General features: G+C 42.4%; 1 protein-coding gene across 1 annotated transcript in view; it reads right to left on the bottom strand.

Annotated features, from left to right (window-relative positions):
• pex7 (peroxisomal biogenesis factor 7) overlaps positions 1-27,823 on the bottom strand; it is a 95,884-nt gene that overhangs the window by 55,349 nt on the left and 12,712 nt on the right. The window contains exons 2-5 of the mRNA XM_078212579.1: positions 23,519-23,576; positions 22,976-23,126; positions 18,996-19,073; positions 12,986-13,094 (exon numbers count right to left, since the gene is read on the bottom strand). Coding sequence (XP_078068705.1) covers positions 12,986-13,094; positions 18,996-19,073; positions 22,976-23,126; positions 23,519-23,576 — 396 coding nt within the window. The remainder of the gene's footprint in view (positions 1-12,985; positions 13,095-18,995; positions 19,074-22,975; positions 23,127-23,518; positions 23,577-27,823) is intronic.

Here is a 27,823-nt window from a genome sequence, read left to right as displayed (position 1 = left end):
AGATGGAGCATAATATAAGGAAATTATTCACTTTGGTTGTAAGAATAAGAAAACAAAATATTTTTTAAAAGGCGAGAAGCTTGAAAGTGTGAATGTTCTAAGGGACTTGAGTGTGTGTGTTTATTTTTATTTGTTCAGGGAATGTGGGTGTCACTGTGTAGGCCAGCAATTATTGCCTATCTCTGATTGCCCTTGAACTGAGTGGTTTGCTAGGCTATTTCAGAGGGCAGTGCTGTGGTTTTCCTTTTCTCCAATGTGTATTTATCTCCCTAATTGCATCTGTGCTGACCACTTCAACTACTCCATGTGGTGGCGGGTTCCACATTATCACTACTCTGACTGAAGGCCTTGGTGAAATCACTTAAAACTAGAAGCTGTGCAGCCTGCAAAGGGTCATTTTTTTCCGTGCACAAAATATTTAGATGTCTACATATTTTATTGTTTCAGTATTTACAATCAGGAAAACATACACTTTCACAATTCACTCTTCAGTGCTTTAACGTGAATTTCTGCAAGTTCTAACAGCTGACTGTCTAATTAGAGCACAGTCAGTTGCTCAGACCAGACTTGATCACCAGGGAGGGGGAAAACTATCCAGCTTCATAATGTGTGTTCTAGTCTTTCATGGGATGTGGCTGTCACTGGCAAGGCAAACATTTGTTCCCCATCCTTAATTGCCCTTGACCCAAGTAGCTTGCTAGGCCATTTCAGAGGGCAGTAAAGCATTCCATGAGCTGCCTTAATTGTGCACTAGGACATCTAGAACACCCTCTGCACCTTGGAATTGTGTAAGATGCTCTATCTGAGTGCCAGTGTAGACACGATGGACCAATTAGCCTCTTTCTGTACCGTATGGATTCTATTCTAACATTAATTTCTGGTCTGTTGTTCTTTTAAATCTTCCACAAAGATTTATTTTCTCATTATTTTCTCATATTGGAATTAAAACACATTGCAAGCATTTTTTTAAAATTAAGATACACAAGAAATAGATTTGTAGGAAGGGTTTGCTAATTCTGTGCAATGTGGTAGGCTAAGGTGACTACCTCTAGTGTGGAGTTAATGTTTTGCTCTTATTCATTGGGGCGGGAATGTGGAACTATTTAATATAGAAGTTCAGACATGTGGTTACCGAACGGCAAAATAGGCTGTATTTCTGCTCCTATTTCTTCTGTTCCTGCATTGTCAGTAAAAAAAAAGGTTTCTTCTTCTCCCTGTCCTGAATTTCTTATCTTTAATATGACATCAAAGTCTCTACCACCTTGACGGCTCAGGAATTTGTAACAGTCTGTTTCTATCTATTCTGTTCAACTCAATCGCTTCATAAACTCCTGGATTCTAATGAACTGAACCTCTAATTTTTTTTTTTTTACTTACGTATTTCCAAAAGATGAACGAAACACTTTTAGAATAAATCTTCACATCAAACTGGAGGTGGTTGGGGGTGGGAGAGGGGCGGTGGGGGCGGGAGGGATGCTCAAAGCTCTCTTGGCAACCCTTTCAAGGGGTTTTCACAAAGCTTGTCTTTAGCCTGCTCTGACCTAATACTCAAGTTACTAGTCGCTCAAAATTGCTTTCTAGTGATTTGACAGTAAAATCACCCTAGGTTTTATTATTATGTGCAAAGTTCTGGATGTGATACCAGAATGGTCAAGCAGAAGATACAGACTGAAAAGCATTGGTAATAGATCTAGGGCAAAAAAATGTTAACCAGTTAGAGAACAAAATAACAAAAAGTACAGCAGAGTTGACGAAAAAAACGTGATGCGATAACGGGTCCTCAAAGGAAAGTTTCAGAAGACGTGGACTGAGAATCACAAAAAACAAAGTTAGGGAAGACGTGTAAAGTTACAAGTGCAAGTCCTGCACCTCTTAGTTTTTTTTCCTTTTATATAAACTATTCAGCCACAGGAGATCAAGGAGAAAATATCTGTCTTCACTGCAGATCTGTAATCTGGTGCAGTGGAACGACTGATTTTCATTCAATTTAAGTTATCCTATTGATATTTTGCACTCATGATGCTGTTAGCTGATAATGTAATTACATTGCATTTGGCATGGCCCCTCTGCGTTTGTGATTTTATCACCACTTTACCGGGAGATTGATTTAAAAGCAAACAAAAGAAAATGGCACCTTCGGCCAAACAACCCAGTCCTGGCCTATAAATAAAACTGGCCCCTGACATCATTTCAGTCCCCAGGGTGAAATGTGTTTCTGGTCTCATTCCTCTCATCGTGTTTCTTTTCCAGTTTGAACATTTTTCTCCATCCTCTGTTTATCTTCCAGAAGCTGGAGCTCATCGAGTGCATCATGACCGCCGCAGGATTAAGAAATTCTCACTCACCTCAGAAAACATAGAAGATAGGAGCAGGAGGAGGCCATGTGGCCCTTCGAGCCTGCTCCGCCATTCATTACGATCTTGGCTGATCATCCAACTCAATAGCCGAATCCTGCTTTTCCCCATAACCTTTGATCCCATTCGCCCCAAGTACTATTTCCAGCTGCCTCTTGAATACATTCAATGTTTTGACATCAACTACTTCCTGTGGTAATGAATTCCACAGGCTCACCATTCTTTGGGTGAAGAAATGTCTCCTCACCTCCGTCCTAAATGGTCTACCCCGAATCCTCAGACTGTAAACCCTGGTTTTGGACTTCCCCACCATTGGAAACATCCTCCCTGCATCTACCCTGCCTAGTCCTGTTATAATTAAACAAAATGTAAGATCACAACTGAACAGAGGCTGGGAGTTTGTAATGCTGCGTTTTCCCCTTGCGATTACGGATAAGCTCAGTGATAAGTGGTACTCTGGCAATTTAACTACACTTTTGACGATACAGCTTCCAGTGGAACTGATAATGTCATTTCGATCTACATGTGCTAAAAGTCATGCACTTCCTATTAAAGCTACACACTGGCAGCTTTGACAAGAAAGGTTTACCCGACGTTTTGTTAAAGACTGAGCCAAAGTGGAATTACTTTTCAAGTGTTGAAGGAACACATCAATGTTCCATTCAGCTAAATTTGGATTTTGTTCTGTGCCAGCAGGAGACATACGAAGCATCTTTCAGAGTTTTCCATCACCAGAAGAACTTGCTTTTTGGGGATCAAAGGACAACCCTAACTCCACCCCTTGATTTTTATATTTTTTGGAGAACACAGCGCCGGGGACCCTGGGTTCGATTCCCAGCTTGGGTCACTGTCTGTGTGGAGTTTGCACATTCTCCCCGTGTCTGCGTGGGTTTTCTCCAGGTGCTCCGGTTTCCTCCCGCACTACAAAGATGTGCGGGTTAGGCGGATTGGCCATGCTAAATTGCCCCTTAGTGTCGGGGGGATGCACAGGGCGAATACTTGAGATACGGGGATAGGGCCTGGGTGGGGTTGTTGTTGGTGCAGGCTCAATGGGCTGAATGGCCTCTTTCTGCACTGTAGGGATTCTATGAAATGTCTATGAAATAGCTTAACGATGCAGTCTTCTCCCAGTGCCAGGAGTGACAAGTGCATGGGAAAGGAGACAGTAGGAAAATAGGAAAAAGGACAGTTTCCCCAATTTTAGCTTGGGACATGATCATGTAACGTGGGTTGGGACAGCATGTGTGCTGCCGCTCCGGCCTGTGCTGTTTTTTTGATCCCTTCACATAAAAAATACGATTTACCTGACTGGATGAAAAGATGCAGTGGTCCGGGTGGTGAGAGAATTAAATGCAGTGGCATTGGAAGAGGAATGGGTGACTGACAGGAGGAGATGGAGAAGGTGATCAATTAGCATTGTGGTGACTCCAAGTAAAATGGGAGAAGCCTAAAAGATTGGAAGAAGCTCACGCTGAACCAGAGAATTGATAAACAACGCACTGGGTACAGCACAGGACCTGGAAAGGTAGTTTCCTGATGAGAAAGGGTCTCAGGATTTAGCAGCACATTGCGGGGCTCCTAGGGTGTATGAGCATTACAGAGAAAGATTCCACGAGGAATGTATTCAGTAACAGGACATTAATCGTTGGCTGAGGCATCGTGGGCAAACGGAACCACAGAAGGTGGGGAGTGTGGAGGCGAGGGTGGTCTTTTTTAAAAAATTCATTCGTGGGACATGGGCTTCGCTGGCTGGCCAGCATTTGTTGCCCATCCCTAGTTGCCGTTGGAGGGCAGTTGAGAGTCAACCACAGTGCTGTGGCTCTGGAGTCACATATAGGCCAGACCAAGTAAGGACAGCAGATTTCCTTTCCTAAAGGACATTAGTGGTCTCAGCATTTGTAAGCACTGGACGGCCAAAGGTTTCTGAGCACTGGGAGGGGAGATGGTCCTGAGATCCAGAAGCATTGAGGAAAGAAGGGAAGAGGTTTTGGAGAGTTCCTGGGGTTCAATGGGAAGGGGGACTCAGGGTAATGAATGACAAAATGGCCTTAGTCCCTTTTGAGCCGTTTCCTTTTGCCACGATCTTGCTGGTCAGCTTCACCTCCAAGTGTGCTCCTTCAGTACAGTCAGACCTCACACCATCTTTCCCATTGCCAGTTGCTTCCTGTATTTAAATCTCTGCCCTCAAGACTTTTATATCGTCTTATATTTATGGCATAAATCTCTGTAACTTATGGCCAACAAGGTGGCACAGTGGTCAACACTGCTGCCTCACAGCGCTGGGGGTCCAGGTTCGATTCCTGGTTTGGGTCACTGTCTGTGCGGTGTCTGCATGTTCTCCCACAGTCTGAAAGACGTGCTGGTTAGGTGCATTGGCCATGATAAATTCTCCCTCACTGTACCCGAACAGGCGCCGGAGTGTGGTGACGAGGGGATTTTCACAGTTACTTCATTGCAATGTTGGTGTCACCCTACTTGTAACACAAATAAATAAACTTAAATATAAAAGCTGCTTGATTAATATTCATTTCCAGATTTTTAGCTTCAGAGAGAAAAATAATTACTTTCAAGCTCTAAAAACGGTTTAAATCCAAAAATAACCCCTCTTCCTAAAATACAATACTGGAAATGCTGCAAATCTCAAACAAAAACAAATGGCTGGAAGTAAGTTCGCCCACTTCCATAAAATTGGAAAATGTTGACATTCCTGCATCGGAACTAGACGATATTACAGATAAGGAGTTTATTAGAAGGAAGTGAAGAAGGGTAGGGGTACAGCAACACACATATACAGGAATACAAATGAATCGCAAAGTGCTTAGAATTATAGAATCCCTACAGTGCATTCGGCTCATTGAGCCTGCACTGACAACAATCACAGCCAGGCCCTATCCTCTTAATCCCACATACTTACCCTGCTAATCCCTCTGACAATTTTTGCATGGCTAATCAACCTAACCCACACATCTTTAGAGTGTGGGTGGAAACCGGAGCACCCGGAGGAAGCACATGCAGACACATGGAGGATGTGCAAACTCCACACAGACAGTGACCCAAGCCGGGTATCGAACCCAGGTCCCTGGCTCTGTGAGGCAGCAGTGCTAACCACTGTGAGACCTTAGGTGGAGAACATGAGAAGACAACATGAGTGATAACAGTACAAATCAAAAGCCAAGGTAAGAAAATTTGAGAGAAATAGCCAAAAGCGAGACAATGCGAAAATAGGTAAATCAGATTCACTATGGTGAAAGAAGTGAGTACTGAAACCTGGTGAAGCAAAACAGGTACCAGTGGCCTAAGTGTCAGGTAAAAGGAAAAAGCCAGTCGAGGTCAGACTGTAGACGACCCTGCTGGCTGTTTCAATGGAAGAATTTCCAACCTTCCTTTCTCCATTCCTGGAAGCACTGGTATACCCATCCTACATCACCAGTAGCGACTGTCAGAGAGAAAGTGAGAGCTGTAATTAAGATCTAAAGCGTTAAGCAAGTCAATATGAAGGCCTGATCATAAAATCCCTACAGTGTAGGAGGAGGCCATTTGGCACATCGAACCTGCACCGACCACAATCCCACCCAGGCCCTATCCTTATAACCCCACATATTTACCCTGCTAGTCCTGATACTAAGAGGCAATTTAGCACGGCCAATCAACCTAACCCGCATGTGCAAACTCCACACAGACAGTGACCGGAATTGAACCTGGGTCGCTGGCGCTGTGAGGCAGCAGTGCTAACCGCTGTGCCGCACCGTGCTGGCTAGAAAGAAGAACTGTTGTTCCACAGGCTAACAATCACCAGGGGTCACCCAAGGCCAGAGTGGGAGTGTAAAGGAATGTAATGGAAGATTAAAATGGCAAGTGGCATTTGCAGACAGCATGGAAGTGGGGAGCAAATCAAACAGCCAATTGATGTTTGGCCCTCCCCAGTGTAAAGGAGGCTGCACCATGAGCACTGAATACAACACACTGGATTGATGGAGGAGTAATTAAATTGCTGCCTCACTCAAAGAAGTGTTTGGAACCCTGGACACTGGTGTGAGAGGAAGCGAATCGCTAAGCATTACATTTACTGTGCTCGCAAGGAACAGTTCCAAGAAAGTAAATTGCCCATCCCTGATATTAGGGATTTACACAGTAAGAAGTCTCTCAACACCAGGTTAAAGTCCAAAGGTTTATTTGGTAGCAAAAGCCACTAGCTTTCGGAGCGCTGCTCCTTCATCAGGTGAGAGGGATTTCAGTTCACAAACAGGGCATATAAAGACACAACTCAATTTACAATATAATGGTTGGAATGCGAGTCTTTACAGGTAATCAAGTCTCAAAGTACTTCTTACTGTATTTACCCCAGTCCAACGCTGGTATCTCCACATCATGACTACCGTTAGGGATTTAGGCAGAGAGGAATCGGGTGTCACAGGGAAAGTCACTCTGCAGTGCTTAAGAAGGAGACTGATTCCATAGAAGGACAATATTCACTTCTCCCACTTTCTCAGTCTCTGTCATCTCTCCTCTGACAATATTACCTTCCACACCAGAGCTACGGAAAAGGCTTTATTCGTCTCAGCCAAGGATTCCCCTCTACTGAGGCAGACAAAAACCTCAACTTGATCTCTCATTTCCACACTTCCACTCATAATAGGTCTCCCTACCAGTCATTTCCCACTTCCTCACTCCCTGTATTTGATAGGTCTGCTATTTCCTACGCAAGCCCAACGCAAAACAGATATTCCCTTCATTTCACCCTTGAACTTTCTGAAACTTAAATAACCTGCCTTAACTATTTGCACATTCTTTGGATCATCAATATGTCTTTTACGTTTCTAATCTCTCTTACCATCTTTGCTATCATCAGTGGAAACGTATGCATTGATTCAAGGAGCAAATATTGTAGGAGATCCACTTGCTAATTCTGAAAAGTTTACTTCTACATTTGTCGATAACCTGTATGCATTTTATTTATCCAAAAAACATCTTTTCCACAAATGTCTTAAGTTCTGAGAGGTTTTTTTTTAAAACAGTATCACAAGTAGGCTTACATTAACACTGCAATGAAGTTACTGTGAAAACCCCCTAGTCGTCACACTCCGGCACCTGTTCGGGTACACTGAGAGAGAATTTAGCATGGCCAATGCACCTAACCAGCACGTCTTTCAGACGGCAGGAGGAAACCGGAGCACTCGGAGGAAACCCACGCAGACACAGGGAGAACGTTCAAACTCCACACAGACAATGTCCCAAGCCGGGAATCAAACCCAGGCCCCTGGCGCTGTGAGGCAACAGTGCTAACCACTGTGCTACCGTGCCATCCTGTGAAGGGGTTTGTGGATAATTCTATGTGGAGAACCCTAGGCAACACATCAGAAAGCTTTGACTTTGTATAACTTAAGATACTCTGCGAATCTATGTGCTTGGAATTAAACATACAACACTAATTACAAACGTCTAAAACCACGTAAGCTTTTCAATTAATCGGGGCTATTTCTCTTTCCTTTCAGGAAACCAAGAAAAATTCAAGAGTAAATTAATGCTAAGAGAAAATAATGCTTTGTTATTCAAAATCATTGCCAAAGAGCATGAAACATGCATGCTTGAAATGTTGTTTGTATTCACACACAACAGTTAGGTAGCCTCTTAAAAACGCATTTGGGACTAAAGGTGCAGAGCTGGCGCCACCATGTGGTATCACATAAATAATGCACCCCAAAAGTCAAGCAAGGAGAATTTGCATTTAAATAGTGTCATCAGGTCAACTTCAGGGAACTTTATCATTGACTCCATCCAATTCAAAATCAGGGGGTTAATAGCCACAAAGTTCCAAGATGATAAAACCAGTTTCCGGTGCGACAGTGCATATTTAAAGTTTATTTATTTGTCACAAGTAAGGCTTACATTAACACTGCAATGAAGTTACTGTGGAAATTCCCCTAGTCGCCACACTCCGGTGCCCGTTCGGGTCAATGTACCAGCACGTCTTTCAGACTGTGGGAGCACCCGGAAAACCCACGCAGGGGGAAGAACGTGCAAACTCCACACATACAGTAAGGCAAGCTGGGAATCGAACCCAGCTCCCTGGCGTTGTGAAGCAGCAGTGCTAACCACTGTGCCATCGTGCCGCTCCATTTAGTTGACTTGATGGATATTACAATTTGTGTGCAAAACTCAATTAAAATAAAGTTTATTTATTAGTATCACAAGTTACATTAACACCGCAATGAAGTTATTGTGAAAGTTTTATATATATATATATTTGTATATATATATAAAAATATATTGCACTTACTCACCTTTTTCCTCTCAGCAGGATGTAAGGATCCTCCTTCTGCACTGATCTTGTTTGTTTATGATGGTCAGTGTGTGAGCTTCAAAAGGCAGATTAAAATAGCCTTTCCTTGTTCAGTACAAGATCTTTGAGCTCCTCCAATTCAGATCTCTGCAGACCCCAGATTTCCTTTGCTTCGCTATTGACAGCAGTGCTTTCAGCAGGCTAGGCTACAAACTCTGGAATTCCCTCCCTAAATCTCTCTCTGCTTATCTCCTTTAAAATCACTCCTAAAATCTACTGCCTTTAACAAAGCTTTTGGTCACCTGTCCTATCTCTTTGAGTGACTTAGTGCACTTAGAAAGTACAATCAGAAAAGTCAGCTTGGTTTCATGAAGGGGAAATCCTGTTTGTCAAATTTATTAGGATTTTTGAGGATGTAATTAGTAGGGTAGATCCGTTGTGTATACGGATTTCCAAAAGGCATTAGTTAAGGCATGATGCGGAGATGCCGGCATTGGGACTGGGGTAAATCTGTTGGACTTTAACCTGGTGTTGTGAGACTTCTTACATTAGTTAAGGCGCCACACAAAAGGTAAATAGGCAAGGTTAAAGTAGCATCCTGGGATCTTTTAAAAAAAATTTTTGCTCCAATCTTAAAGTTACAAAGCCAATGCGCAGAATGGACAGGGCAAGCCCTTAATTCATCTCCTTGCTTGCTCCAAAAAACAATTGAAATTGAATCCAATTCATGGTCCCCACAAGAGAGATATACAAGATCCAAGCTGACAAGAAAAGGCATTGCATCTGATCTTGGGCTTGATCTGATGCTTGATCTTAGCCAAAAGATTGAGAAGCGATTACACTTGCCCGGGAGGAGAGATGGGGTTCAGTTAAATGTCTCAGCTCAAAAAGGGAGCCCCCTAACACACGTTCAGTACTGCACTGAAGTGCCAGCCTGGATTCTGTGCTCAAGTCTTCAGAGTGGAGCCAGAGCAAACAATCTTCTGTGTATCCAACCACATATATCCAGATCCCATTTCACCTCCAACACATAGGCCATCTACTTATACCACCCTTACAACACCGGAGTGATGCAGAAAGCCTCATCAATGCTTTTTACCACTCACCATCAAATAATCCAATTCTCTTCTGATCAACCTCCCATCCGCTACCTTCCCGAAATATCTGTCCATCAGAATTATGTTGCCTGCATCCATCACCAAAGTGTCCATTCACCCATTCCCACTGTCCTCATCAAGTTATGATCAAGTTACAAGTGATCAAGTTACTCATCAAGTTACACAGGCGGCATTGAAGAACTGGTAGCCAAGGTCAAGTTTCCATCTCAATACTGAAATCTCTTTGTGGTCTCACCACTCGCGCCCCCCCCCCCCCCCCCCCCCCCCCACTCCCCTGTATCCACAATCCACACAGCCTAAACACCTCCTCTTCCTAACTCTCCATTCTTATGAGCTAGTCCTCTTGTGCATCTCCTCCAAACTGCTTTGCCTCTTCTTCTTAAAACCCTCTGGTTCTTTGGCTGTGTCCATCTTTTGATTACGACTTTGCAAAGTATTTCTGGGTGATTATTTTTTCTACATTAATGATGCAGTACAAACTCAAGCAGTTACTGCATGGCAAAACACAAGCTCAGTTTCATGGTAATCAGCTCTGATCATGTTCATTCTTTCAGAAAGGGATGTTGGGCACAGACACAAAGAGAACGGTAAAGCACAGAAACAGGAAATGGGAGAAAGAAATCCGCCAAGGAGAAAGAGAGATAAAGATGGTAGATGAGAAAACAATGCAGGAGGAAAAGGAAGCTAAGAGATAGCAATGAATGGTGAGGAACCATCTAACGTGTTTGAAAATTAATACATTGCAATTTTTCCGTGCAGTTTTTTTTAACATTTGACAGCTGCTCCACCAACCAGGCAAACACAGTAAGTTAGTCTGCAGAAAATCTCCATAACAACCTGGAAAGCATTAACTTCGAATTTTATATGTCAATATGCAAAATAAGTAGCAAAAGGAACATTTCTAATAGTTGTGCCAAGGATCATTGCGAGAACAAAACAGACTTTACTGCTGCTACAATAATTCTGCTAATGGAATTCTGGTCATGAGAAGTGCTGGTGTCGTCCTTCACGGAAATTCAAAGTAAATCACACTGAGTAAAGGTTTGCTATTTTCAACTTGCAGTTCAAGGTAATTTCTCCATAATTGTGCAAAAAAAGCTATCTGGTAGAAAACTTACAATGCCCTGAGAAGTGTACAGAACTTGCATAAAATCTAACCACAAAGTTACAAAGGTACAACTTAATTATTCACTCATCATCTGTCTTCAATCTGTGGGGTGGGCACAAGGAAAGCTCATGTGAATCCTTCCAGAAGAGTTACCGTACAATGTAGTCTTCTCATTAAGCATCCAAACATTCTCTCAAAAGCATTGCATTATCAAAATATGCAATGGTTTTGTTCGGCATACATGACTATAACCTTCTGGTAGGTTGTTGCATAAGGTTAAATCTCACGGGATCCAGGGTGAGGTATCTAAATGGATACAAAATTGGCTTCTTGACAGAAGCCAGAGTGTGGTTGTAGAGAGTTGCTTTTCAAACTGGAGGCCTGTGACCAGCGGTGTGCCTCAGGGATCAGTGCTGGGTCCACTGTTATTTGTCATTTATATTAATGATTTGGATGAGAATATAGGAAGCATGGTTAGTAAGTTTGCAGATGACACTAAGATTGGTGGCATAGTGGACAGTGAAGAAAGTTATCTCCAATTGCAACGGGATCTTGATCAATTGGGCTAGTGGGCTGACGAATGGCAGATGGAGTTTAATTTAGACAAATGCGAGATGATGCATTTTGGTAGATTGAACCAGGGCAGGACTTACTCAGTTAATGATAGGGCATTAGGGAGAGTTACAGAACTAAGAGATCTAGGGGTACATGTTCATAGCTCCTTGAAAGTGGAGTCACAGGTGGACAGAGTGGTGAAGAAGGCATTCGGCATGCTTGGTTTCATTAGTCAGAGCATTGAATACAGGAATTGGGACATCTTGTTGAAGTTGTACAAGACATTGGTAAGGCCACACTTGGAATACTGTGTGCAATTCTGGTCACCCTATTATAGAAAGGATATTATTAAACTAGAAAGAGTGCAGAAAAGATTTACTAGGATGCTACCGGGACTTGATGGATTGAGTTATAAGGAGAGGCTGGGACTTTTTTCTCTGGAGCGTAGGAGGCTGAGCGGTGGCCTTATAGAGGTCTATAAAATAATGAGGGGCACAGATCAGCTAGATAGTCAATATCTTTTCCCAAAGGAAGGGGAGTGTAAAACTAGAGGGCATAGATTCAAGGTGAGAGGAGAGAGATACAAAAGTGTCCAGAGGGGCAATTTTTTCACACAGAGGGCGGTGAGTGTCTGGAACAAGCTGCCAGAGGTAGTAGTAGAGGCGGGTACAATTTTGTCTTTTAAAAAGCATTTAGATAGTTACATGGGTACGATGGGTATAGAGGGATATGGGCCAAATGCGGGCAAGGGATTAGCTTAGGGGTTTTTTAAAAAAAAGGGCGGCATGGACAAGTTGGGCCGAAGGGCCTGTTTCCATGCTGTAAACCTCTATGACTATGACTCCTCAAAAGTAAATTTAAAAAGGTGCAGTACAATCTACAAATGGTTTAGAGGATATAATAAACTCGGACAAAGTCTCAAGAAGTTACTCATCATCAAAATGAGTTTGAATGCAGCCAGATTTAGGAATTTTTTGCAACTTTAAATAAAATCTGTAAAGGTTAAGGCTTTCACTCCAGATCTTCGTTAATGAGCCCTGTAAGTTCAGACTGCAATGTCATTATCATGAAACTCATAGAACAAAGTTAACTACACATTACAGGGAAACATAGTGTCAAATTTTATACTTTAAAAAAAAATGTTATTCCATCCAAAAAACCAAGTTCACATTGGATCCAATTCATGGCCCCCCCTCGAGAGGGACAAACAAGATTCAAGCTGACAGGATAAGGCATTGCACCCCCTCCTGGGCTTGATCTAACACTTCATCTTGGACAAAAGGCCAAAATGGCTTTGAAAATTGCATCAGGCTCGGTCTCAGTTGAACCTCATTGGCTACCCTGGTCCTTTACTCTACCCTAGCCTGGGAGATCAACCTGCCTGACCATAGACTCTCCCCTGCCAGGTAAGTGTCAAATTTTATACACCCAAGTGTAATTGTAGCTTTCCTGAATAATTTGAAAATATTTGAAGAGTTTTGGTGAAGTGGTAGGATCAAGAATCACTTAACAATTTTTGTACTGCAAAATAGTATTTCAATAAATCAACTTGTAATGAAATAAAATGTACCTGAGGCTGAAGCAAAGCAACCTGGGATATGTGGTGACCAGATAGTGCTGTAAATGACACTTTCATGGCCACGGAACGTAGAGACTGAATCTTTTACCACCGGATCCCACTACGAGAAACAAAAGTACTGATCACCTTCTCTGCGGGTAAAGCCATGCCCAAGATAAAAGTAAAGTTCATACATCAAATAAACACCTCTTTCAGGCTATCTGTGGGCTATTCACAAGCTATCTAATCACGGTTCGAATGATAGGCCTTCATTTCATATGCTGAATTTGACGGATACTTTAAGAACTTTATAAGAAAAGTGTAGGTTCATTGATCGGAGTGAGGCATCTGTGACAAACAGCTTTCGGAGACAGAGATTTCATCTTACAGAATCATATGACAATCCACAGCATGAGTTTTCATGGAGTGGCTGTAAATGATACTTTCAGCCATTGGGCCGAGAGTTCTAAAATGTGAATAACAGCTTTTGAAAGGGTAACTTAGATTCTGGCTCTGGAAGGTAAATCCTTCGCTTGGCAGTTATCTTTAGGGAGAAATCAAATGGTTGTGTCCAGGCCAGAAGTGAATTATATAATCCATTGCGTTGCACTGCTTATTGTTTGTTCAATCTGGTGGGTAAAACCGCTTATTGGTCCAAAGCCAGTGTTTCGATTTGATACGAGTATTTATGCAATTAACTGTGTATCAGAAATCATGGGTAATTCACAGGGCAGCACATAGCATATTCAGATGGATTATGTATAGAGTACAGCTTCTCCCATTACGTCCCTGGATTTCACTAACCTTTACCTGGAGATTGGTAGTCCTCAGATCCCACCCAGATTGGTGACAGTGAGGTTCAGAAAATAATACTGTGACTTATTGTAGAGGGATGTCTCAAAGCACTTCACAAACATTAAATAATTCATTAATTTTCCATCCGACATTTCATGTATTTCCCAGGACTCAACACACTTTTATGTCTATTTAGTTTATTTTATACAGATGAGCCCAAGCTACTTAAATTTGTTTGGAAATGAGAGTGATGCGGTTTATAGTTACGAATGTTGTGGAAAAATAATTCAAACGATTTTCCACAAAGTTGTCTCTTCTGTCCTATTACGTTTCTCATTTATAAAAGGATCCTAGGGTTTATCAATACTTAGGTTCAAAGTAACTTTAAGTTCACTGACTTGTCTAAGATCCTCTACTTTTGCTCTTCATTTTTGTTTCCATCGATTACCATCTCCACATTGTTATTTTCCTTACAGTATGACTTCTCTCCAGTCACTTCATAAAATGATTTTTAACATTGCTTTGTTAATGCTAAAACATTAGTTTCCTAATATCGTCCATTTATTTTCTCACGTTTCCTTATTATCTTAATTTCAATTGTCCTGAAAACTGGTGTATTAGATTCACAATTCATTGTTCAACCACTTGCTCTTTGTTCAATGGAGGCATCAGAAGGGGTATCCAAGTGCTCCACAAAATCAAAATTCGCTACCACATTAAATGCTAACTTATGTAGTAGGGAAAATGCTGGAATCCATTATTAAGGAGGAGATAGCAGGGCATCTGGATAGAAATGGTTCGATCAATCAGACGCAGCATGGATTCATGAGGGGAAAGTCGTGCTTGACGAACATGTTGGATTTTTATGAAGATGTGACGAGGGCGGTTGATGGAGGAGAACCGGTGGATGCGGTGTTTTTGGATTTCCAAAAGGCGTTTGATAAGGTGCCCCATAAAAGGCTGCTGAAGAAGATTAGGGCACACCGAGTTGGGGGTAGTGTGTTAAAGTGGATTGGGGACTGGCTATCCGACAGGAAGCAAAGAGTCGGAATAAATGGGTGTTTTTCCGGTTGGAGGAAGGTAACTAGTGGCGTGCCGCAGGGATCGGTACTCGGGCCGCAACTGTTTACCATTTATATAGATGATCTGGAGGAGGGGACGGAGTGTAGGGTAACGAAGTTTGCAGACGACACAAAGATAAGTGGAAAAGTGAATCGTGTGGAGGACGGAGAAGATCTGCAGAGAGATTTGGACAGGCTGAGTGAGTGGGCGAGGATATGGCAAATGGAGTATAACGTTGATAAATGCGAGGTTATACACTTTGGAGGAAATAATAACAAATGGGATTACTATCTCAATGGAAACAAATTAAAACATGCTACCGTGCAAAGGGACCTGGGGGTCCTTGTGCATGAGACGCAAAAGCCCAGTCTGCAGGTACAACAGGTGATCAAGAAGGCAAATGGGATGTTGGCCTATATTGCGAGGGGGATAGAATATAAAAGCAGGGATGTCTTGATGCACCTGTACAGGGCATTGGTGAGGCCGCAGCTGGAATACTGTGTGCAGTATTGGTCCCCTTATATGAGGAAGGATATATTGGCATTGGAGGGAGTGCAGAGAAGGTTCACCAGGTTGATACCGGAGATGAGGGGTTTGGATTATGAGGAGAGGCTGAGGAGATTGGGTTTGTACTCGTTGGAGTTTAGAAGGATGAGGGGGGATCTTATGGAGACTTATAAGATAATGCGGGGGCTGGATAGGGTGGAGGCGGAGAGATTCTTTCCACTTAGTAAGGAAGTTAAAACTAGAGGACACAGCCTCAAAATAAAGGGGGGTCGGTTTAAGACAGAGTTGAGGAGGAACTTCTTCTCCCAGAGGGTGGTGAATCTCTGGAATTCTCTGCCCACTGAGGTGGTGGAGGCTACCTCGCTGAATATGTTTAAAGCGCGGATGGATGGATTCCTGAGCGGTAAGGGAATTAAGGGTTATGGGGATCAGGCGGGTAAGTGGTACTGATCCACGTCAGATCAGCCATGATCTTATTGAATGGCGGGGCAGGCTCGAGGGGCTAGATGGCCTACTCCTGCTCCTATTTCTTATGTTCTTATATGTCAGAAAGCTTTGTAATTAAAAATAATTCATTTCAAACTCTTTCTCAGATGACTTTTAAAATGCAAATAAGGCTAATGGCAGTACTGCATTTTTATTCATCCTTTTTCCCCCCCAGAGAGCATGCCACATTGCCTGGTGAAGTGTACAATCTTCTGCTCAATTCCCATAAGTTCAGAAAAAAATCAGGCATATTTCTTCTTCTTTAAAAGGCTCCATTATTGACACGCTGAAGTAGATACTGGAATCCTTGCCACATGTAAAGAGTTCAGTGCTGTTAAGGTTTTATAGTCTGTTTTTTATTCTGAACTCCAATGTTTCAATGGGACAAAATAGTGTCTATGAAAATGAAAGAATGAGCCTTTAAGAAGTTGAAAGAGCCTCTGATTTTTATATATGAAAATCTCACAACTGATCAAATAGGTACATTACTTTCCACTCATTTACTGCAAAAATGAATTGCTCTAAATGGATACTGCACAAAAGTCTTTCCACAGCCTTGCCTGTTTACTTAAACGTGAAAATATGTACTCTGTAAATGACCCTGTCAGATTCAGTGTTTGTAATGTATTGAATGCTTTCTTGATGTCCTAAATAGAATTATTACTTAACTGTGTCAACTAAGTGTCCGTAAAAGCAGAGGAGTAAAGGTAATGCCACTGTAAACAGCCACGCAGCTATGCAATATAGAATAGGATTAGAATCAGTTTTGTACCAATCTTTACCAATCAATTCTAAGATTTGTTTTAATTTCCCATGGCTTTTGTATTGAAATGTCTGCAGATGAATATGCATCGCATCTTTGCTTCATGCTGCATATGTGCAGGCCCAATTTGTGGCAGGAAAACAAGCAAAGGCTGCATAATTTACATATACTTTTAGGTAAGAAAACTGGAATACAGAATTACAAAACAGAACAGACCTTTTGATTCAATCATGTTAATATTTAACCTTTGTTTCAGGTGTTTATGTTGCAAATAATTGAGTGCATGCTCTAGTTGTGATTCAGAGCAGTTGAAACTAATTGGGGAAAGGTTAGGCCACATATAGAAGTGATTCCTAAGAACTAGGAGCAGGAGTAGGCCATCTGGCCCCTCGAGCCTGCTCCGCCATTCAATAAGATCATGGCTGATCTTTTCGTGGACTCAGCTCCACTTACCTGCCCACTCACCATAGCCCTTAGTTCCTTTACTGTTCAAAAATGTATCTATCCTTCCACTTAAGTGGGCTGACTATGTGAAAGGGAGTAGTAGTCTGCACTTATGTTATACTGAGTTTTGTGAATAAACTTATACTGAAGATAGACTGGCTTCAGCGCCTTCCTTTGCCAGACAAATGTTCTCCTGCTTGCTCTCCAAAATATCTTACATTTAATCTTCTATCCATGTCTCTTCTCTGCAGGCCACTTAATTATCGGAAAGTCTGTACCTATCTACCTTGTCCCATGCCTTCATAATTTAAACAGCTTTTTCAAGTAGAAATAATGACTTCACATTTATATCATTTTTTCTTATGTCACTTCACAGCTAATGAAACACTTTTGAAAGTTTTGTTTTTTATTTATTAGTGTCACAAGTAGGCTACTTTAACATTCCAATGAAGTTACTGTGAAAATCCCCTAGTCACCACACTCTGGCGATTGTTCGGGTACGCTGAGGGAGAATTTAGCATAGCCAATACACCTAACCAGAACATCTTTCGGACTGTGGGAGGAAACCCACGATCACCCAGAGGAAACCCACACAGACACAGGAAGAACGTACAGACTCCGCACAGTGATCCAAACTGGGAATCGAATCCAGGTCCCGGGCGCTGTGAGGCAGCAGTGCTAATCACTGTGCCACCATACCGCAAAGTGTTGTAATGTCGGAAATGTGGTAGCCAATTTGTTCACAGCAAACTTTAACAAATAACAATGTGATAACGACCAGATAACCAGTTTTTCATGATGCTGATTATGGGATAAATATTAGCCAGGATGCCAGTTAATCATTCCATAATCTCCTCTGTTCTAAAATAGGTTCAATTTTTCAACTTTTTCTTCACATTTGCACTTCCTCATATCAGAAAGCATCCATGGCATCCATCTTCAGTTAGAACATTGTTGTTCATGTTGTAACAAATCTGGTTTTAATTCCCAACAAAGTATGGAGCAAGGACAGCTATACACTGGCATAATTACCTTCTGAACTGAGGTCATCAGTCACAGGCCAACGAAGGTCAAACACAAAGGCATCGTTTGCATAAAAACCAAGATCATAACTATTCCTCAGGAATATTATCCCATTGTCGCATTTGGAGTATTGCGCGCAGTTGTGGTCACCACATTATCAGAAGGATGTGGAAGCTTTGAAGGGAGTGCAAAGAAGGTTCACCAGGATGTTGCCTGGTCTCGAGGGTGTTGGCTATGAGGAGAGGTTGAGGTTGAACAAACTAGGATTGTTTTCACTGGAAAGGCAGAAGCTGAGGGGAGACCTGATAGAGGTCTAAAAAATTATGAGAGGCATAGACAGAGTGGATAGTCAGAGGCTTTTTCCCAGGGTGGAAGTGTCAGTTACAAGAGGGCACAGGTTCAATGTGAGAGGGGGAAAGTTTAAGGGAGATGTGCGGGGGGAGTTTTTCACGCAGGGCGTGCCCAGGAATGCGCTGCCAGAGGATGTGGTGGAAGTAGGCACAGTAGCAACGTTTAAGACGCATCTGGATGGGTACATGAATAGGAAGGAAATAGGGGAATATGGACTGAGTAAGGGCAGGTTTTGTTTTAGTAAGGGCATCATGATCGGCACCGGCTTGGAGGGCTGAAGGGCCTGTTCCTGTGTTGTACTTTTTTTTGTTCTTATTATCGTAATAGGAGGTGAGTGGCTGGAACCACAACAACATTCTTCAAATTTACTTCTAATTTCAAAAACTTATTAGGGATTTAGAGAAAGTCCGGTGTTCTGTTCAACAAGTGTTGTCGATGAGCTCTGTAAGTAACGGGGCTTTACTATGCTTTTTTTTACACAAAGGGTCCCTTAATTATATTTCCATTTTTGTGATGTTCAAAACAAAAGCTAAAAAAACTGATGTTCTCTATTATTTGCTTTTTTTTTAAAGAAAAACAGAATAAACTTACAATTTTTATTGTTTGATCCCATGAACCAGATAATACCAGATGTTCTCCTCGTGTCTGGCTCCAATCAACACTGTAAACCTATAATGGCAGGGAAACAGAAAAGACCCTCTCGTTAACAGAATAAAATTAGATAATTTACCCGTAGATTGTAGAGGGTAAGTGGAACTTGCACAGCTTATTATTTTGTGACAGATTTATTTCATTAGACGTTCGATAATTAACCTGCAATTGGCCTTTACGTATAAAACTGAATTATTTTTTGACAAGACAATCTCTCACAGAGAGTTCATTTAGACAGCTTCATAGGAAACACCCAAATCACATCCCAAAACTGATCTTGCTCGTGGGGATCTGCTGTTTGACATTTTGCAAGGGAGAAAGGTTAGTTTGCAAGCATATTTATATGCTTCTTTGGAAAATGTTGTGAGCAGAATTAATGCAATTTGTTTGACTTGACTCTTCTCCGCTGTTCATTATCTTTCAGTATTTAGATATCTGTGGGTACAGTAGTGAATTGGTTGGTAACTGTAAACATCTTCATGGAGTCCAATGCACATTGTGAACTTTTAAAATTTTGTTTCTTAGGGTTTTAAACTTCAGCGACTTACCTTACTGCCATTTCTGGGTCTGTTGCAGACCAAGTGATAGAGATTGACTGTTATTAGTCAACCACTTCACTGTATCATTGGACCACCGGAACATTGCAAGTCAAATTGTCTTTGTGTAGCAATTCCGACGTTCCTTTTTAAGCACTGCAATAGTGAACCCACAGAGCATCGTTGCTCTCGATCATGATCAACAGGCTTACTGGTTTTAATGCTTGCACATTGTTAAATGGAAACAAGTTGTCATGGGGGTGACAACAGCACCTGGTGGGATCCCCTAGTTCTAGTAGGGGGCTGGCACAGCGTCAGGGGCCAGGGTTCAATTCCAGCTTCGGGTCATTGTCTGTGTGGAGTTTGCACATTCTCCCCGTGTCTGCATGGGTTTCCTCCGGGTGTTCTGGTTTCCTCCCACAGTCCAAAGATGTGCGGTTAGGTGGACTGGCCATGCTAAATTGCCCCTTAGGGTCAGGAGGACTGGCATGGGGAAATGCATGGGGTTATGGGGATAGGACCTAGGTGGGATTGTGGTCGGTGCAGACTCGATGGGCCGAAGGCCTCCTTTTGCACTGTAGGATTCTATGATTCTACTCTTTCAAATAGAACAAAAATATCAATAAATTAAACAAAAGTTACAAGGGTGACAGCTTCTGGTGGAGCAATAAATTCCACCAGTGGCCATGGTGAGATTTGAACACATGCACTCAGAGTACTCGCTATGGTCTCTGGTTTACAAGCCCAGTCATGATGTGGAGATGCCAGCGTTGGACTGGGGTAAACACAGTAAGAAGTCTCACAACACCAGGTTAAAGTCCGACAGGTTTATTTGGTAGCAAAAGCCACTAGCTTTCGGAGCGCTGCTCCTTCGTCAGATAAGTGGGAGTTACAAGCCCAGTGACATGACCACAAGACAACCATCTCCCCAATGCTTTCATGTGTGAACCAATCCTTAATCAATTAATGCCCAACACCTGTGCATCTTTAACATAATCAACAAACCATTTTGGTGATAGTAGTTGCTATAGATTTTTTTTAATGTTTAAGGGGAAAGTTTTAAAAGTCAGTTTTTTTTTCTACAAGTAGTCAGTATGTTTGGAGGGAATGTAGCTCACATGCTGGGAGAGCAGCTTTTATTTTTATCTCAGGCTGAAGTTTTTATTTCAGAGTGAAGGAAGGTTTATACTTGAGTTCCCAAGGGGCAGTGTTAGGATCCCTGTTCTTTCTGAAATATATTAAAAAGGACATCGACAGATTGGTGGAATGGGCAGACAAATGGCAGATGAAATTTAATTCAGAGAAAAAGTGTGAACTGATTCATTTTGGTAAGATGAAAGGAGAGAGATAACACAAATAAAGAATACAATTCTAAAGAAGGTGCAGAAGGACCTGAGCGTACACACGCACAAATCATTGAATGTGACAGAACAGGTTGAGAGAGCAGTTAATAAAGCGTACAGCATCCTGGGCTTTATAAATTGGCGCAGAGTACAAAAACAAGGACGTTTTGTTAAACTTGTATAAACACTAGTTGAGCCCCAACTGGAATACTGTGTGCAGTTCCCAGCACCATTCGTCAGGATGAATGTGAAGGCAGTTGCAAGAGTGCAGGAAAGATTCATGGGAATAGTTTCAGGGATGAGAAACTTTGGTTACATAGATATAGTGGAGGATCATAGAATCATTAAAACCCTTCAGTGCAGAAAGTGGCCATTATGCCCATCAAGTCTGCATAAGCTCTCTGAAAGAGTATCTTACCCAAGCCTTATCCCCATAACCCCACACATTAACCCTGTAAATCCTCCTTAGCTATACATCTTTGGACATGAAGGGGCAATTTAGCATGGCCAATCCACCTAACCTGCACATTGTTGGACGGTGGGAGGAAACTAGAGTACCCAGAGGAAACCCACACAGAAATGGTGAGAATGTGTAACTCCACACAGACAGTCACCCAAGGCTGGAATCAAACCTAGGTCCCTGGCCCTGTGAGACAGCAGGCAGAGAAGCTGGGACTGTGTTCCTTGAAAAGAAAGTTGAGGGGAAATTTAATAGAGATGTTCAAAATCATGAGGGGTCTGGACAGAGTGGAAAGGAAGAAACTGTTCCCACTGGTGCAAGAATTAAAAATGAGGTTATACAAGATTGAAGGTAATTGGAAAAATCAGCAATGACGGCATGAAGAAAAAGGTTTTTTTTTTACTCAGCAAGTGGTTAGGATTTGGAATGCACAGCCTGAAAGTGTGTTGGAGGGTCAATCAAGGTATTCAAAAGGGAGCTGGATCATTACTTGCAGGGGTTTGGGGAAGTCACCATCCCAACTTGGAAATATAACACCATTCCTTCACTATCGCTGGATCAAAATGCTGAAACTCCTTCCCAACAGCACTGTGAGTGTACCTGCACCTCAGGGACTGAGTGGTTCAAGAAGACAGCTGACCACCACCTTCTCAAGGGCAACTAGGGACAGGCAATAAATGCTGGCCTAGCCAATGACACCCACATCTTGTGTAAATTAATTTTAAAAAGGGGAGTGGCACTAGGTAAATTGCTCCTGTAGAGGGATAGCGCAACACAACAAGTTGAGAAGCCACCTTATGTTCTGTAATCATTCTCTGATGCTAACTGGATTACAACAGTCTCTTCTTAGGCTTCTTCTTTTACAATCCTTTTTTTAAGTTTTATTTTGTCTCTTTATTAAAAATATTATTTTCTCTGCTCACATTTGCTTCTCTCTATTGCTCTTTCTGTATCTTTATTTTTTTAAACTTCATGTACTCAGCTCCTTTGCCATTGTTGACAGTTTCTTTATCCTATTCATTAACCGCGGTTTCTTTGCTATTGTTTGCAGTTTCTTTATCCTATTCATTAACCGCGGTTTCTTTGCTACTGTTTGCAGTTTCTTTATCCTATTATTGCATTGGTTAAGGTGATAAAGACAATTTTGCAAAACGTCACCACGGGGTCCCAGGTGTGACACTGACATCAGTGCGTTGTTAACAGCCCACATCCAGCAATTTTCAGCTCAAACATTGTCCAAAGTATTTAATGCTAAACACAAAAGCCTAATTAGCATAATTCTTGGCCAAACCTGCCACTGCAACAATTTCTGAACCATTGAACTCTGACAAATAATATAAAACTTTTAAATCACAGGTCGGACCTTTTATAATCTGAAATCTCTTCAAATCAAATAAACTCCCTGAGTAAAGTCTACAGTTCATTCAAACTGGTAAAATGTGTGGGGGTAGGGCCTGGGTGGGATTGTGGTCGGTGCAGACTCGATGGGCCGAATGGCCTCCTTCTGCACTGTAGGGTTTCTATGATTCTTTCTATGGTAATTCACCATTTCAATTTTATCAGTAACCTTTTTTTTTTTACCTCTTGAGTGTGTTCTTTGAAGACTTGGAGGGGACCAGTAGGGTTTGCAGTGTCCCAGATCTGCAGAGATCCATCGCCACTACCAGTGACCAGGACATGTTCATTGCTCTCACTCCAGGTAACGTCAAAGAGACTATCATTCCAGTCAAAACTAAACACAAGAAAAGCTTATTTAAAATAGCCCTTTGCCTAATTTTCCTAAGAGTGCATAATCTCCACTGTGTGCTGGATGGCGAGGTCTTACACTGCTTCAAAGCTGAGGATTAAATGGAACCTCTAAAGAAATAATTACTTTGTTTATTTTTATGCCAGTAGCCACTTTTTTATTACTCGAATCACAAATTTTGTGTTAGAATCACAATATCGACAAGTTAATTTTTACAAATGGAAAGAAAAATCCACAGCAATGAACAATAACTAACTGATTAAATAACATTTTACAAATTCAGAAACCCAACTTTAATCACTGTTTTTTCTGCTAACATTCCAGAACAGTACTTGATATTAAAGAAAACTAAAGAGTCCTTGTTGATTATACAGTACCTCCTGAAAGGGACAATGCCAGCTTCTGTCTGCTCCAGCACCACTAATGTTCCACAACCTGAAAAGTAGCACATACAAAAATTGTCAAGCAATAAAAGAAAATCATGAAAATTCATTTTGGCAGTTACCTAATGTAGAAGTTCCGAAAGACGTTGTATAACTTAGAGGCAGTAACAGAAATTATCAGTTGTTTTCTATTACAAAACAATATAATATAGGTCAGGCATACACATTTTTAAATGATTGCAGAATTCAATGCAATCTACCCAAGTTGTCAGCATATCAGAGTGTCTGTGTGGAGTTTGCACATTCTCCTCGTGTCTGCGTGGGTTTCCTCCGGGTGCTCCGGTTTCCTCCCACAGTCCAAAATTTGTGCGGGTTAGGTTGATTGGCCATGCCAGAAAAAAATTGCCCTGAGTGTCCTGAGATGCGTAGGTTAGAGGGATTAGCGGATAAATCTGTAGGGATATGGGGGTAGGGCCTGGGTGGGATTGTGGTCGGTGCAGACTCGATGGGCCAAATGGCTTCTTTCTGTACTGTAGGGTTTCTATGAAATCTATATCAAGAACCCTCAGTGCTGACTGGTATCTTTTTTGGCAGCTGCATGGCCTAAACTACTACAAGTTACACCAAATTGAGAGTGATGATTCTCTTTTCAAACAGGAATTTTTGAAAGTCTTCCAGTGCAGTTGATATGACTGACATAGCTTTTGACAAGGTCCCACATGGAATGCTGGTCCAAAGGGTTAGAGCCCATGGGATCTGAGGCAAGCTCGCGAACTGGATCCAAAATTGGATTGTTAAAAGGAGGCAAAGGGCTGCTTTTGTGATTGGAAGCGTGTGACCAACCTTTGCTGTTTGTTATATACATTAATGACTTGAATATGAATGTAAAAGGTATAATTAGTAAGTTTGCAGATGACAAAAAAATTGGTAGTGTTGTTGGTAGTGAGGAGGATAGTCTGAGGCGACAGACTGGTAATGATCAGCTAGTAAATGGGCAGATGGAATTTAATCCAGGTAAGTGTGAGGTGATGCATTTTGGGAGGTCTAATAAGGGTAGGATATACACAATGCAGAATATTGACGAACAAAAGGACCTCGGTGTACAAGTACGTAGATCCCTGAAGGTGGCAGCACAGGTAAATAGGGTAATGAAGAAAGCAAACAGAATACTTGCCTTCATTAGCCAGAGCATAGAAGATAGGAGAAGGGAGGTCTTGGTACATGTTCATTAAACATTGGTAGGCCGCTTGGGTGCAGTCTGGTTGCCACACTATCTGAAGGACATGATTGCATTGGAGACTGTGCACAGGAAATTCTGATGTGGAGATGCTGGCGTTGGACTAGGGTAAACACAGTAAGAAGTCTCACAACACCAGGTTAAAGTCCAACAGGTTTATTTGGTAGCACAAGCCACTAGCTTTCGGAGCGCTGCCCCTTCATCAGGTGAGTCAGGAAATTCACCAGAACGTTGCCTGGGGTGGAAATTTTCAGCTGTGAGGAGAAACTGGATAGGCTGGGTTTGTTTTCGTTGGCGTGGAGGAGGTTAATGGAGGTCTGATAGAGATATACAAAATTATGAGAGGCATAGATGGGGTAGATCGTAAGAATCTTTTCCCCAAGGCAGAGGGCACAGGTTTAAGGTGAGGAGTAAGTGGTTTAGAGGGTATTTGAGGAAGCATTTTTTTCACTCAGAGGTGGTGGAAATATTGAACATGCTGCCTGAGAAGGTGGTGGAGGTACTCTCACTGCATTTAAGAAGCATCTGGACGAGCACTTAAAACACCAAGGCACAGTAAGCTATGGTCCTTGTGCTGGTAAATGGCATTAGTATAGATTGGTATTTGATGGTCGGCATAGACATGGTGGGCCGAAGGGCCTGTTTCTCTGCTGTACGACTCTATGAAGAATGCTTTTCCAACCAAGGATGTCGCAACACCTGTTCAGCCATTCCCATGTTTCGCTACCTTGAATACCAAATGGGTCAAAGAGATGAGCCTTAGTTTATAAAGATCACCAAGTTCAGAGATTGCTAAATGGTAATGGGATGGAGTGGATCTCACAAGAATCATCAGTCGCCCAGATAGCTTGGTGTTGCCTCCATCCTTCAATCAAAGCCGTTTAGAAAATCAACTCTTATGCTCACCCAACTCAACTATGTGAATTGAGGCAGCTTCAATGTTCCATCCACCTGCTGGGACAGAATTGGATTTTGGCACAAGAGCCTAGAAACTCCTTTCAGGCAACTCTGCCTTATGGCTCCAGCTCATAGAAATTCTCTCCTTCTCATTCCATTCTGCTGGAGGTGTTTCCTCAATTTGTTTCTGCGGCACACTCTGCATTTCCTCCTTTCCAGGTTACGTCCTAGCAGAATATCCCCTCAACTAGGAGTATCCACACTGAAGGCTCTCGATTCCGGGGTCTTTCTAAGTTCGGGGTCTTTCTAAGTTGCGGTGACGGAAACTTGGTTAAAAGGACAGGACTGGCAGCTGAATATTCCGGGGTATAAGTGTTTTAGGCGAGACAGAGGAGGGGCTAAAAAAGGTGGGGGAGTAGCGATATTAGTTAAGGAGCATATTACCGCGGTGCAGAGGGTAGACAACTTAGAGGGGTCATGTACTGAGTCGCTGTGGGTGGAACTCAGAAACAGGAAGGGTGCAGTCACTATGCTGGGGGTGTACTACAGACCACCCAACAGCCCACGGGAAGTGGAGGAAAGGATATGTCAGGAGATTCTGGATAGGTGCAGAAAAAATAGGGTTGTTGTAGTGGGGGACTTTAATTTCCCTGGCACAGACTGGAAAGTGCTTAGAGCTGGGGGTCCAGACAGGGAGGAATTTGTAAAATGCGTACTGGAAGGTTCTTTGGAACAGTATGTAGATAGCCCGACTAGAGAGGGGGCTATACTGAACCTAGTTCTGGGAAATGAGCCCGGTCAGGTCGTCAAAGTTTCGGTAGGGGAACATGTGGCAAATAGTGACCACAACTCTGTTAACTTTAGGATAATAATGGACAAGGATGAGTGCTGTCCTACGGGCAGAGTGCTAAATTGGGGGAAGGCTAACTATAGCCGGATTAGGCAGGAATTTGTGGATGTTGATTGGGAGAGGATGTTCGAGGGTAAGTCCGCGTCTGGCATGTGGGAGTCTTTTAAGGAACTATTGATAAGGCTGCAGGATAGGCATGTGCCTGTCAAAAGGAAAGATAGGAAAGGTAGGATTCGAGAGCCGTGGATAACCAGGGAAATTGAGGATCTGATTAAAATGAAAAGGGAGGCGTACGTTAAGTCCAGGCAACAGAAAACAGATGGAGATCTGGAGGAATACAGAGAGAGTAGGAAAGAACTCAAACGGGGAGTTAGAAGGGCAAAAAGAGGTCACGAGATGTTCTTGGCAGGCAGGATTAAGGAGAATCCGAAGGCATTCTATTCATACGTTAGGAACAAAAGAGTTGTCAGGGAGAAAGTCGGACCTCTCGGGGACAAAGGAGGGGAATTATGCTTAGAACCCAAGGGAATAGGGGAGATCCTAAATGAATACTTTGCATCGGTATTCACGAAGGAGAGGGGCGTGTTAACCGGGAGTGTCTCGGAGGGAGGTGTTGACCCGTTAGAGAAAATCTCCATTACAAGAGAGGAAGTGTTAGGTTTTTTAGGGAACATTAAAACTGACAAAGCCCCAGGGCCTGATGGCATCTATCCTCGACTGCTCAGGGAGACGAGAGATGAAATTGCTGGGCCTCTGACGGAAATCTTTGTCGCTTCTTTGGACACGAGTGAGCTCCCTGAGGATTGGAGGATAGCGAATGTGGTCCCGTTGTTTAAGAAGGGTAGCAGGGATAACCCAGGTAATTATAGGCCGGTGAGCTTGACGTCCGTGGTAGGGAAGTTGTTGGAGAGGATTCTTAGAGACAGGATGTATGTGCATTTAGAAAGGAACAATCTCATTAGTGACAGACAGCATGGTTTTGTAAGAGGGAGTCGTGCCTTACAAATTTGGTGGAGTTTTTTGAGGAAGTGACAAAAACGGTTGATGAAGGAAGGGCCGTGGATGTCGTCTATATGGATTTCAGTAAGGCATTTGACAAAGTCCCACATGGCAGGTTGGTTAAGACTCATGGGATACAAGGAGAACTGGCTTGGCCATAGGAGACAGAGGGTAGTGGTCGAAGAGTCTTTTTCCGGCTGGAGATCTGTGACCAGTGGTGTTCCGCAGGGCTCTGTACTGGGACCTCTGCTATTTGTGATATATATAAATGATTTGGAAGAAGGTGTAACTGGTGTAATCAGCAAGTTTGCGGATG

The sequence above is a fragment of the Mustelus asterias genome, chromosome 5, assembly GCF_964213995.1.
Source record: "Mustelus asterias chromosome 5, sMusAst1.hap1.1, whole genome shotgun sequence".
In the NCBI taxonomy this organism is placed as follows: Eukaryota; Metazoa; Chordata; class Chondrichthyes; order Carcharhiniformes; family Triakidae; genus Mustelus; species Mustelus asterias.
The sequence above is the reverse complement of the archived record's forward strand: the minus strand, read 5'-3'. Positions and strand labels throughout refer to the sequence as shown.